Source organism: Vigna unguiculata, chromosome 5 (genome assembly GCF_037176805.1).
Source record: "Vigna unguiculata cultivar grain cowpea cultivar isolate G323 ecotype 2 chromosome 5, ASM3717680v1, whole genome shotgun sequence".
Taxonomy (NCBI): Eukaryota; Viridiplantae; Streptophyta; class Magnoliopsida; order Fabales; family Fabaceae; genus Vigna; species Vigna unguiculata.
This window is the reverse complement of record NC_140796.1, coordinates 48865653-48877804: the sequence shown is the minus strand read 5'-3', so window position 1 is coordinate 48877804 and position 12152 is coordinate 48865653. Positions and strand designations below refer to the sequence as shown.

The 12152-nt window shown below is 32.9% G+C and overlaps 2 protein-coding genes across 5 annotated transcripts; one reads left to right on the top strand and one right to left on the bottom strand.

The window, feature by feature from the left end:
- The first annotated feature begins 746 nt into the window (after window positions 1–746).
- Window positions 747–5884, top strand: GLR3.4 (glutamate receptor 3.4). 4 transcript variants are annotated; one of them, XM_028073467.2, is made up of 7 exons: window positions 747–1075; window positions 1618–1945; window positions 2348–3687; window positions 3873–4150; window positions 4371–4402; window positions 4488–4897; window positions 5191–5884. In XM_028073467.2, the coding sequence occupies exons 1-7, from the start codon at window positions 998–1000 to the stop codon at window positions 5644–5646; spliced, it is 2922 nt and encodes a 973-aa protein (XP_027929268.1). In that variant the 5' UTR covers window positions 747–997; the 3' UTR covers window positions 5647–5884. The 4 variants fall into 4 exon arrangements, with proteins under 4 accessions (XP_027929268.1, XP_027929271.1, XP_027929269.1 ...); XM_028073470.2 differs by having other exon boundaries at window positions 748–1075; window positions 1604–1945; XM_028073468.2 differs by having other exon boundaries at window positions 748–1075; window positions 1563–1945.
- Window positions 5885–7714: 1830 nt separating this feature from the next.
- On the bottom strand, window positions 7715–11724 carry LOC114183337 (hexokinase-1 protein). The gene is made up of 3 exons (XM_028070326.2): window positions 11474–11724; window positions 11209–11288; window positions 7715–7933 (listed from the first exon to the last, which is right to left on the bottom strand). The coding sequence occupies exons 1-3, from the start codon at window positions 11588–11590 to the stop codon at window positions 7852–7854; spliced, it is 279 nt and encodes a 92-aa protein (XP_027926127.1). The 5' UTR covers window positions 11591–11724; the 3' UTR covers window positions 7715–7851.
- Window positions 11725–12152: the final 428 nt, after the last annotated feature.

Below are 12152 nucleotides of genomic sequence, written 5' to 3'. Positions count from 1 at the left end.
AATTTTATACAATCCATTCCATGTTAGATAATTATACGCTTTTATGGTTCTTGAAGTTAATTAAAATCTTGAGAACGTCGCTAAATTAAATAGTTTTACTAAAAGATAATGATACAAACAATTGTTTCTTATTTTAGTATTTTTAAATCATGATATGTATTTATAAAAGTTATCAGAAATTAATGGACCCAAGAAAGAAGTAGTTGGAGATCCAAAGAATTTCAACCTTTTCATTTATGATGAGTTCACATTTGCTGATGACGCCGAAAGCAGTAATTTCTAAATTTCTACATTTGTTGGATAATAAATTTTCAGCCCAACAATTTTTACGTTCAACATCAGTTTGCATAAATTTTTTAAACTACATTCCACATTTTTTACTACTAATACAATGTGTATTTTTAAATTATCATTAATGTAAGATTTATATAACAATAATTACACTCAAAAACTTTTTATTACTGTAATTTTTTAATTAAAAAAATGAACATGATACTTTTTATTTACTCAAAATTCATTATCATACATTTTTTCTTTAAAAAATATTATCTTTATTGTTAGTTTCTCAGGATAATTTTTTCCTCTGTTTTATTCTTGACTGTGTTGTTGGTTCACACTCGACAATGTGTACCCTTGTTTAAAACATGTGCTCCTAAAAATATTAGCAGCATATATATAATATATAATATACAACATATAATATAATATAATGGAGATGTTGATATGGTTATTCTTTCTAGAGATGCCGTCACCACCACAATGAACTTATCGCGACACTTTTTCATGATAAAAAAATGTGATTCACGAAATATCATGCTTATAGCTCAGTCACACGAGAAGACAAAGATTTTGTAACACACTTGTTGAAATTAACTCTGAGAGAAGACAACGATTGATTCTCCAGACTCGAAAGCACTGTGATTCTTTGCTTTCAGTGTGAAACACAATAGCTTCCTTCTTTTTACTGGCGAAGTGTGAAGTTTCAGTCTTCAATCACATGCTTTCGATCATATATAACAACTCCTCAAAACTGTTGCAACATGGGAAGCTTTTACACATTAAGTTTGGTGTTGAGGTAATCTTAGATACTCTCATCTCCATTGTCTTGCTCTTGTGGTTTCTCTTGCATCATATTATATTATATTATAAAATAATGTTTTTTTTTTTTTTGTTTTCTTTCTTGATATTCTCAATAAACAAGGCATGTGGGTGTTGTCTTCACCAACAAATCAACTTGTTTATATGGTTCAGTGGTGGTTTTCACCTTAGAGTTTCTGACCTTGATTTGCTTATTCTGAATATTATAAAATAAAAGTACTGGATACGATAATATCATTCTTTATTTGCATCTGGGTAAGTGAATATCTGAATTTTATAACCCAAATTGCTGATTGTACCATATGGCTTGTTCCTGTTGGGTGCTTGAAAGTAGTCTTCTGGGGGTGTTTCTGTTTTCTTCAGGAATAGGAATGGTTTGATTTTAACTTTTTAAGACCAAAGATTCTGGTCTTTATTCTTGCCTCATCATGTGCTGCTGATGAAATATGGTTGGCACATGACAGGTGCTGAGTTCTGATGCTGCTTTAAACTGAAGAACTTTCAGGATTTTTGTCACAGATGGAGGTGATGTGGGTCACAAGCCACGGAAGAATTTTTGTGGGAAGGGTGTTGTTTCTCTTGGTTTTGTTCTTGTGGATTCCGACGCAGGTAGTGGTGGGAAGGACAAGAACTACTGTCACAAACTCTTCTACTTCTTCTTCGACACCAAGAGTTTTGAGAGTTGGAGCACTGTTCAGTCTCGATTCTGTAATTGGAAGATCGGCTGAACCTGCACTTGTGGCTGCTTTCGAAGATGTTAATGCTGATTCAAGCATTCTCCCTGGCATTAAACTCGAAGCTGCTTTGCATGATACAAATTGCAGTGGCTTTGCTGGAACAATGGAAGGTACTTGTCAAAACTTGAATTTGAGGCCTTCTTTGTTAAGAGTTTATTTATTTTCAAATTTAAACTTCTTGATTTTGCCGATAACCTTCACGTGGTAGGTTTCATTCTGTGTATGATCATGCTCAATAATTTAACTCTTTGATTTGTCATGTCTGAGAATCTTTCATTTCAAGATTATCATTCAGTTTCTTTCACATTAACTTCGGTTCTTATCAATCTTGCTAAATCATGTTTACAAATGAAACTAAGAACAAGAAGATAACACGAATCAAAAAGATCTTGATTCCCGTTCACATTACGCCATTTGCATAGATAATGGGACATAATTCCGAGAAGAATTTCTGGAAGTGTGTGGAAAAGGAGTGAACAAGCTTGATTGATATTTCATGATAATTTATGCAGCATTGCAGTTGATGGAGGATGAAGTGATTGCTGCAATTGGTCCACAGTCCTCAGGAATAGCCCATGTCATCTCTCATGTGGTCAATGAACTCCATGTCCCTCTTATTTCATTTGGGGCAACAGACCCTTCTCTATCTTCCCTTCAGTACCCATATTTTGTTCGCAGCACCCAAAGTGACTATTATCAGATGTATGCAATTGCAGCTTTGGTTGATTACTACAGATGGAGGGAGATAATAGCCATTTATGTAGATGATGATAATGGAAGAAATGGAATTTCAGTACTTGGAGATGCTCTGTCAAAAAAACGTGCCAAGATCTCTTACAAGGCTCCATTCCCTCCTGGGGCACCCAGAAAAGACATCAGTGACTTGTTAAATGGAGTTAACCTAATGGAGTCAAGGGTCTTCGTTTTGCATGTTAATCCTGAAACTGGTTTGAGCATTTTTTCCATTGCTCAGAAGCTAGGAATGATGGGCAGTGGCTATGTATGGATTGCAACAGATTCACTTGCTTCAGCTCTTGATTCATCAGAGCCAGTTGATCCTAAGATATTGAATCTCCTACAAGGGGTTTTGGCTTTACGTCATCACACTCCTGATACTAATGAAAAGAAGAATTTTCTCTCCAGAATGAAGAGACTAAGAAACAAGGAGACTCCAAGCTTCAATTCCTATGCACTGTATGCATATGATACAGTTTGGCTAGTAGCCCATGCTCTTGATGCTTTTTTGAAAGAAGGTGGTGTGGTATCTTTCTCCTCTGACCCTAAGTTAAGCGACACAAATGGAAGCACACTGCATTTAGAATCACTTCATGTTTTTGATGAAGGCCCTACTTTTCTGCAGACAATTTTGGGAACCAACTTCACTGGTCTGACAGGACTAGTTCAGTTTGATAATGAAAGGAATAGAATTCGTCCAGCATATGATATCTTGAACATTGGTGGGTCTGGAATGCGCAGAATTGGTTATTGGTCTAATTACTCAGGTCTCTCAGTTGTGGCACCAGAAATTCTGTATAAGAAGCCACCAAACACTTCAACAAGCAGCCAGCAACTATATGGTGTTATTTGGCCTGGAGAAACTGCAGCTAAACCAAGGGGATGGGTGTTTCCCAACAATGGAAAGCCACTGAGAATTGCAGTGCCTAACCGAGTAAGCTACTTGGAGTTTGTTTCTAAAGACAAGAACCCCCCTGGTGTAAGAGGCTATTGCATTGATGTATTTGAAGCTGCCATAAACTTGTTGCCTTATCCTGTCCCGCGAGAATACATATTATTTGGACCTGGTGATAGAAATCCTAGCTACGATGACATTTCTAGTCAAGTTGCACTAAATGTAAGGTTCTAAACGAATTTGAATTCTCTGTTGACTCGTTCTAAACATACTTTGCAGCCTAATAGGCTATAACATGGCTTCCAATTGTCTATGGTTTTTCCATGTAGTATCTAGATTGTAGAATACAGTTTTGTGCTCCAATTAGCTATGTTAATTTGGCCTTTTGCTTCTTTTTACTTCTTCAGAACTATGATGCAGCTGTTGGTGATGTTACAATTGTTCCCAACAGGACAAGGTTTTTGGATTTTACACAACCTTACATAGAATCAGGTCTGGTTGTTGTTGTTCCTGTCAAGGAGATCAAATCAAGTCCTTGGTCTTTCCTCAAGCCCTTCACTGCTCAAATGTGGTGTGTTACTGGTGCTTTTTTTATCCTTGTGGGAACCGTTGTATGGATTCTTGAGCACAGGCACAATCCGGAGTTCCGTGGTAGACCAAAGAAACAACTCATGACAGTCTTCTGGTTAGTATATTCTGACCATTTCATGGCCTTTAGCTCAATCTTTTGGAATATGACACAGGTTTTGTATAACATGCTGCAACCACTGAATAGGGTTATAGGGGAGTGTTTGTAAGTTAGAATAAATGTGTCTCTTTCTGAATTTCCAACTCTCACATAGCATGCATAGTACTAGGAGATGGCTTACTTTAACATTTGCTGAGATAAAGCTCCTCTTTTGCAGGTTTAGTTTCTCAACAATGTTTTTCTCACACAGTACGTGCCCACAGATTCTCATTCAATTCTGGGTTGTTACAGTCCTTATTTTGTGACTTACTTTTCCTGTTTTGAGTTGGTGCAGGAGAGAACACAGTGAGTGGTCTTGGGAGATTGGTCCTAATCATATGGCTTTTTGTGGTGCTAATTATCAATTCAAGCTACACAGCTAGCTTAACATCCATCCTCACAGTGCAGCAACTTTCATCACAGATTGAAGGAATTGACAGCTTGATTTCAAGCAATCAACCCATTGGAATTCAAGAAGGCTCATTTGCACGCAAGTATTTGACAGAAGAACTCAACATACAACCATCAAGGATAGTTACATTGAAAAATATGGAGGCATATATTGATGCTCTTGAGCGTGGACCAAAAGATGGAGGAGTTGTGGCTGTTGTTGATGAGCTTCCTTACATTGAAATCTTAATGTCAAATACAAACTGCAAGTTCAGAACCGTTGGGCAGGAGTTCACTAAAAGTGGTTGGGGATTTGTAAGTATCTTTCTTATCAAGTCTAAGGTTTACATTTGTATATATTCCAAATAAGATCATGTTAGACATCACTATGAACTTTAACATCTATGAACTTTAACATCTCAGTTATGCTGACACCCCAAAGTCTATCAATAAAAACATTCATAGATATTCATCAATAAACTCATTTTTTCTGTGAGAAGAATATGGAGAATAGAATACTCTTACTATGAGTATTCAAGTCTTTGTTTATACCTTACACAAAACTAATATTCATCTCTTATTTGATAATACCCTGATGATGATGATAGGCATTCCAGAGGGACTCTCCCCTTGCTGTTGACATGTCAACTGCAATTCTTCAACTCTCAGAGAATGGTGACCTGCAAAAAATCCATGACAAATGGCTCTTGAAACAGGATTGTTCTACGCAAGAAAATGATGTTGATTTAAACAAACTATCTCTGAGTAGCTTCTGGGGTCTGTTTCTTATATGTGGCATTGCATGTCTCCTTGCTTTGACTGCATTCTTCATTAGAGTGCTATGTCAGTACACAAAATTCAGCCCAGAATCTGAGCAACATGATGAGGAAACTTCACCAGACAGGCCTAAAGGTAAAGGGCCTTTTGGAAGCAATACTAGCTTCAGAGACTTGATTTATTTTGTGGATAAGAAAGAAAAAGAAATCAAAGAGATACTTAAGCAGAAGAGTAAGAAAAGAAGACGCAGTCTGAGCTTAGATGGCCAATCTTCTTCATCCGCCTAAGTATCCATGTATATTTTTGTAGCCCTTCTTTTACTTTTCTTGTTTAGGCCATACCATAATAACAGTAGTAGTGACACAAATTTGTCAGCATTGAAATATTTTCATTTCTATCTTCTTGGATAGGTAACAATCACGGTCTACTTCGGGCCAATATACACTAGATTTAGACAAATCTACCTTCATACAGAACTGTTAAGTCTCCAACTTGTTCATGAATAAAAGGTTTTCATGCAGAGAACATCCTCAATACGATTATCATTTTATAAAGTTACTTTTATCAATGAGAAGGGTTTAAGAGTAGTATTATTGGTCGAGAATTGAAGTATGAATCTACGGTAAAAATGAGAAAGTTAAACAATTTAAATATGAATTTACATATTCATCGCATTTATATTTTTAACAAAAGTATGTTTTCTATTGAAGAAAACAAATGCAGCCAATTCAAGTTTAATTATATATCTTATGCCTCCCATGGGTATATTTTGTAGGGGAATCTTTGTACCGTACCAACCAAGTTTACATTACCTAGGTTTAAGGTTTTCTTTGTGAATAGAAATTGTCCTTTACTTAGTTGACCTATCGAATAGAGATTTTCCAAGAGTTAGCTCCCACTTCTTCAATTATTCTATTGAAAAATGAAGTTAAACTAATCACAAAATTCTTAGATTCACACACTTGCAAAACTTTTTATAATGTTTTTACACGCACTGAATAAATGATACACAATGTGGAGCCCATAGCTTATAGTCGTAAAACTGAAAATGATTCGTCAAATCATTGTGGTCGTCATTTCACATGTTTCCCGTGGGAACGAGTTAAATGGACTTGGAAAAACGAGTTAATACAATAGTGTGATTATCATTCGGTTCATTTATAAAAATAGTGTAATTTGTTGGACAATTTATACAAAAAAAAGGTAAATTTTAAAAAAATACTAATCTAAATATATCGTGTTTGCATGCATGAATATTCTCAAAGTCTTTGATAATGTTTTTAATTTTTTATTAAAATTTTGCTTAGTTAAATTGTGCTTAAAAACATATTTTTAATTTTTTTTTATTTGTGAAATTGATTTTTTCCTGGCTGGGTGACATTTAGTGATTTCTTTTTAATTGAAATGTTTTTTAATGATTTTATTGAAAAAATGATAACAAACCAATTTAAAAAAATAAAACTCACATGAATATAAATATAAACATTTATAGCTCTAGTTGCGTGTATTTTTTTAATATGACTGAATTAACATCTAAATGTTTGAGAATACAATGCAAATTAAAGAATAAATAAATAAAGCAGGACAGAAAAATTATTTCTAATGAGCACTCTTTAATTTAAAAAGTATTAAAATAAAAGAAATACATGATAGATTAATGTAAATCTAGTGTCTTAAAATTGTGTATTTTTATAAATATTAAACAACTCTCGCAAATAATTTTACCTCCTTTCTAATTTTCAAAACTTCACATTCATAACATGTATTAAAAAAATTGTAAACAAGTTTTGGTGAATCATTTCAGAAGCTCCCTAGGTCCTTAAAACTTTAATTCATTATTGAACTACTTTTTCAAAAAACTGTTACTACTATAAATTTTAAACTCAAAAAAAATCTTAAAAGTATTACTGCATTAAGATATTCAAGAAAAAAACTTAATTGTTCATGATAATCCTCTTGGAAGAAAAATTTCTAGGATGATATGGTCCCTACAAAGTGTTTTACAATGAACTAATTTAGATTATATTGAAAAGGCTAGTTTTTGGATAAATTTAAAAAATAAAAAAGTATTGTTGACTATACAAAGCTGTAGATAACAAATTGACGTACAATCATTTCAAAAGGAAACATATTCCTGTTATCATGCATGTGGGGCAGTCATGAATGGATGATTCCTTGTTTAGCTTTTCATTCTTATTTTGGTTTCTTAGTTTGAATGTATAGGTTAAATGAATATCAGTCAATCTCTTCACATGTTTTTCTTCCTCCCCATTTTCTTCCCTCCTTTCATCTCTTGTTATGTTGCTATCAAATTCTATTACATTGAAAACTAAAACCAATCGATTATCATGGAAATTATTCAAAAATGCAACTAGCCATGATTTCTTAAGTAATAAGGCATAGGAAGTCTGTTTTAATGTAAGAAACAAAAACAATTTAGTTACATATTTCCTTCTCATAAAACATCCACAAGGAGGGAAATTTTGAAACCACTACTGATCAGGTTTCACAGGATTCGCCTCTTTCTTTGGAGGATCAAAATCTAGATAAGTATATGGTTCTGTTGGTTCCTCACTGCAATAGCCACAAAATAAATGTCACACGGTTAACAAGGTCATAGAAAAACTTGTATGGGGAAAGGAAAGCCATGAAAATAACAATAATCTTCACTGTAGAGCCACCCCAAGCAGTAGTTGATTTAATCCTTACAAGTACAAACCCTTTCCTATTCGATAATCATACTCAAACGCTTATTATCTCTTTCATCATATATTTTACCCCATTTTCTTCTTATCTCCTTCTTTTCATTCGTATGACATGTAATTCTTGTTAGATTATTTTAATATAATATTGGCTCATGTAATTTATAGGATAACTTTAGTGTAAAAGTGATAATTATTAGATTATAAATGTACTAAAGTTATGAAAATTATCTTAGAGTTATTAAAATCAATTCTCTCTCTTCTCACTTCATTAAAGGTATTATGGTACTTGAATAAATATTTAAAAAATGCTACCTAGAAGTTACATTCCAGTTCTTCGGTTAATGATAAAGGCTAAGTTCCAGAATAACGGACAAAAATTAACTTGACTGAAAACATCTTACTAGGCACATTAAACATCCATGAAGAGATCTTTTACAATGGATCTAAGTAAGTTCTTGAATTCTTCTATCGATAAGATTTTGTGAGAATCATAGATCCTAAGGTCATTATGAAATAGTAGTTTCTTGAATTGTATGAAACTACATTACATTGGTGTCTTTAAATAAAGAAAAAACATTTGTGTCCAATCTTAAACTACATTATCCAATTTTGCAACAGAAACTAAATTTGTAGCACATGCAGGTACAAAGAGACACCCTTCCAAATATATATGACATCCAGTATCCAAGATCAATTTGTATGTCCCAATACCTTATGGCTAGAATTCCGCTACTGTATTCCTGAGTTGCAATTCCAATTGGAATTGAATTGGAAGGTGAATTGCAATAAGAATTGAAAAAACGTGTCCACTGTTACGTAAAAGGGTCACTGTCAATCATGACCATTTGTTTTTAATGACATTGCTACCTTTTTTTATATATATTTGGTTATGGAAAATTGTATTAGTGTAGGGATTAATTGTATGATAGATTTGTAATCACCAAAGTGATCAAATCTTTATGCTTTAATTAATTTCAAAGTAGAAATGGTTTTATTTTAATTACCCATAGAATGGATGTAATTATAAATAATTAGTCTATGGGTTAATTGAAATAAAATCATCTCTACTTTAGAATTAATTAAAACATAAAGATTGATCACTTTTGGAGATTACAAATCTATCATACAATTAATTTCTAAATTAATACAAAATTTCATAACCATATATATATATATATATATATATATATATATATATATATAGAGAGAGAGAGAGAGAGAGAGAGAGAGAGAGAGAGAGAAGTATAGCAATGTCATTAAAGTTAAATGGTCATGATTGACCGTGTCACTTTTAGGTAACAGAGAAACACTTTCAATTCTTATTGGAATTCACCTTCACGAATACAGTAGCGGAAGTTGCAGCAGAATGCAATCCACAAAATATCATAATTTTAAAATTAAGGTTTCTATAATATGGGGAAAATTCCAATTCAATTCAAGAAACTACTCTATTTCCTGTGACCTTAGGATCTATTATTCTCACAAAATTACATCGTTAGAAGGATGTTTCCTTCTGTAAAGTTACTTGCTTTTTTTCATAGGAATGTAATCTCTCTCGTTCACGAAAGCACTGTAATGTAACTCCTAGATAGCCTTTTGAAACATTTATTAAAGTACCATAATATCCTTAATGAAATGAGAAGAGAGAGAATTAATTTTAATAACTCTAAAATAATTCCCATAACTTTAATACATTTATAATCTAATAATCATCACATTAGAAACCTTTACGTTAAAGTTATTCTATAAATTAGATGAGTCAACTTGACTCTGATACCAATTTTATGATGTAATGTCATACATTGCAATTCAATTCAAGAAACTACTCTATTTGACAGGGACAGGGACAGTAAGATCTATGATTCTCACAAAATTACATCGTTAGAAGGGTTCAAATCTATATGACATCAAGTATCCAAGATCAATCTATATTCTTCATTTTCCTTTTTCCCTATTTCCCATCAACCTACATAAACAGAAACACCCCCAAACTGGGATGAAATACTCTCTCCTATCAAAGCCTCCCCATGTTTCAAGTACTGGTGTTGCTAATAATATAATAATTCATACAGGAACATGGAAAGGATCAAATTCCTTGCAAGAATCTCTAGGGGATCAAGTTAATCTAACGAATCTAATAAGTAACTCTTTTTGTAACTGTTAGATTAAGAGAAAGTGAAAATGAGAATGATTAGTAACTTTACTAGAACTACTCTTGAAGTAATATATATTCAACATCAAACAACCATAGGTTTTGAAATAATGGTTACTGAGAATGCAACTTATCTCCCAAGTATATATGCCAGTCACTTTATGGACACTTTAAAAATTCCTAGTTGTGTTTAATCATTTTATTTTTATGTTTAAAATTTGTATACAATTTCAGAAGAGAATATCACAATAATGAAACAAAATGATGAATTATAAGGAAAACTGCACTTATATCTCCTAAAGTTTTCTCAACTAATGATCATTTTACATTGAGCATTCACTTCTTCTTTGTAGGCACACTCCCTGCAAGATCATATACTCCATTAACGGAAGGTACTTACTCAAAGACTTCTTTTACAACTCATCATCCCACAATTCAAGAGAAGATAAAAGAAGCTGTACATTACAGATGCAGAGCTATGTTGTGCATTCCTGGATTCTCAAGAGTTCTGCTAGTATTACAATTTGCAAGTAATGCCTTTGCTCTTTCTTTACATTCCATTAATTTCTCTATTCATAGCATGTTTTTTATGATATTTGGAGGATGGTCATTCATATGTTCTGGTGCTATCTCAGGGGAAACAAGTGTTTTAAAAAATTAGGGGGGTATGATTATTATTTAGGAAAACTTAACAAAAGGGTCAATGTATTTTCCCTAAACTATTTTATTATGCTTAAAACAATTCCACCTCACTTCTAAACCACAGATTCTCTCTTCTGTATTTTATACAAAGTTTTACATCTACGTTATGTCTAATATAATGTATCATATTTCCCTATCCCATATTGTGTCATACCCATATCCCTTGTCACATTTGTGCTTCCCAAATTATATCCACCCACAACAATATCTCGATCGAAGCTCAATTCATAAAATGAAATTATCTTAAAACAAGAGAGTAGATATAATTGCAAGGTAGATGATAATCTGACCCAGGTTTTGAACGCATGCACTGCCAGAAGAGCTTGAAAGGTCCCGGAACAGTCTTGAATGGGTTTCCCTCAAAGCAAGCCTACAAAATTCACCACCTTTATTCAGGACCTATAGATCATAACAATAATAACAATAACAGAAAGAATGTTCCAATTAAACAAACGAAAAACAAGATAAAGTGAGCACAGATCCCGAATCACATGAACAGATCCATGATGAGTAGGGAAAGTAAAATTGAAAAGGGAAAAGGGGAAAAAGCTAAACCTGGATAACATCCTCAACACGGTCGTTGCAACGGTGAGCTTTGGGTTCAGGATGATTGTCTCCGGTGATTCCCCATGGACTCTCTCTCCTCGGCACCGGCCTTGATTCGTTGCTCATCTTTCCTCTCTTCTTCTTCTCTCCTTCACTTTTGGGGCAAACGCTGTTAGAACAATGAAAAAGAAAACCCTATTCTTTTCTTCTTCAAACTCGCCGTAACTCAGTAATAATTTTTCACTAAGAAATAGTCTCTGCTGCATTCATATGCAAAGAAAATTACAAACTCGCCGTAACTCAGAAATAATTTTTCACTATTAAAATGTTAAATTAAATATATTTTTTTTTAATCGAAGAGACCATCAATGTTTGACAGAAAGTTTATAGTGTATTTAAAAAAATAAAGTTTACAAAGCAAATTATTTTAAGAATTAAAAATATTTTATCGCAAAATATGTTTATTTGAATAAAAAGTTAAAAAATGAAATTTTAGAAATTTAACTATTTAAGATTGGACAATTTAAAAATCAACCTAACAAATAAAATTTTAAAATTCTTCATAATATATTTTTCTTAAATTTCTGTATTCTTTTAATTTTATTATTAATTTAGCTTGACTGCAACTGAAACATTATTGAATTAGCATAAATTGAACATCACCAGTTGGACATTGTTTTACAACTAA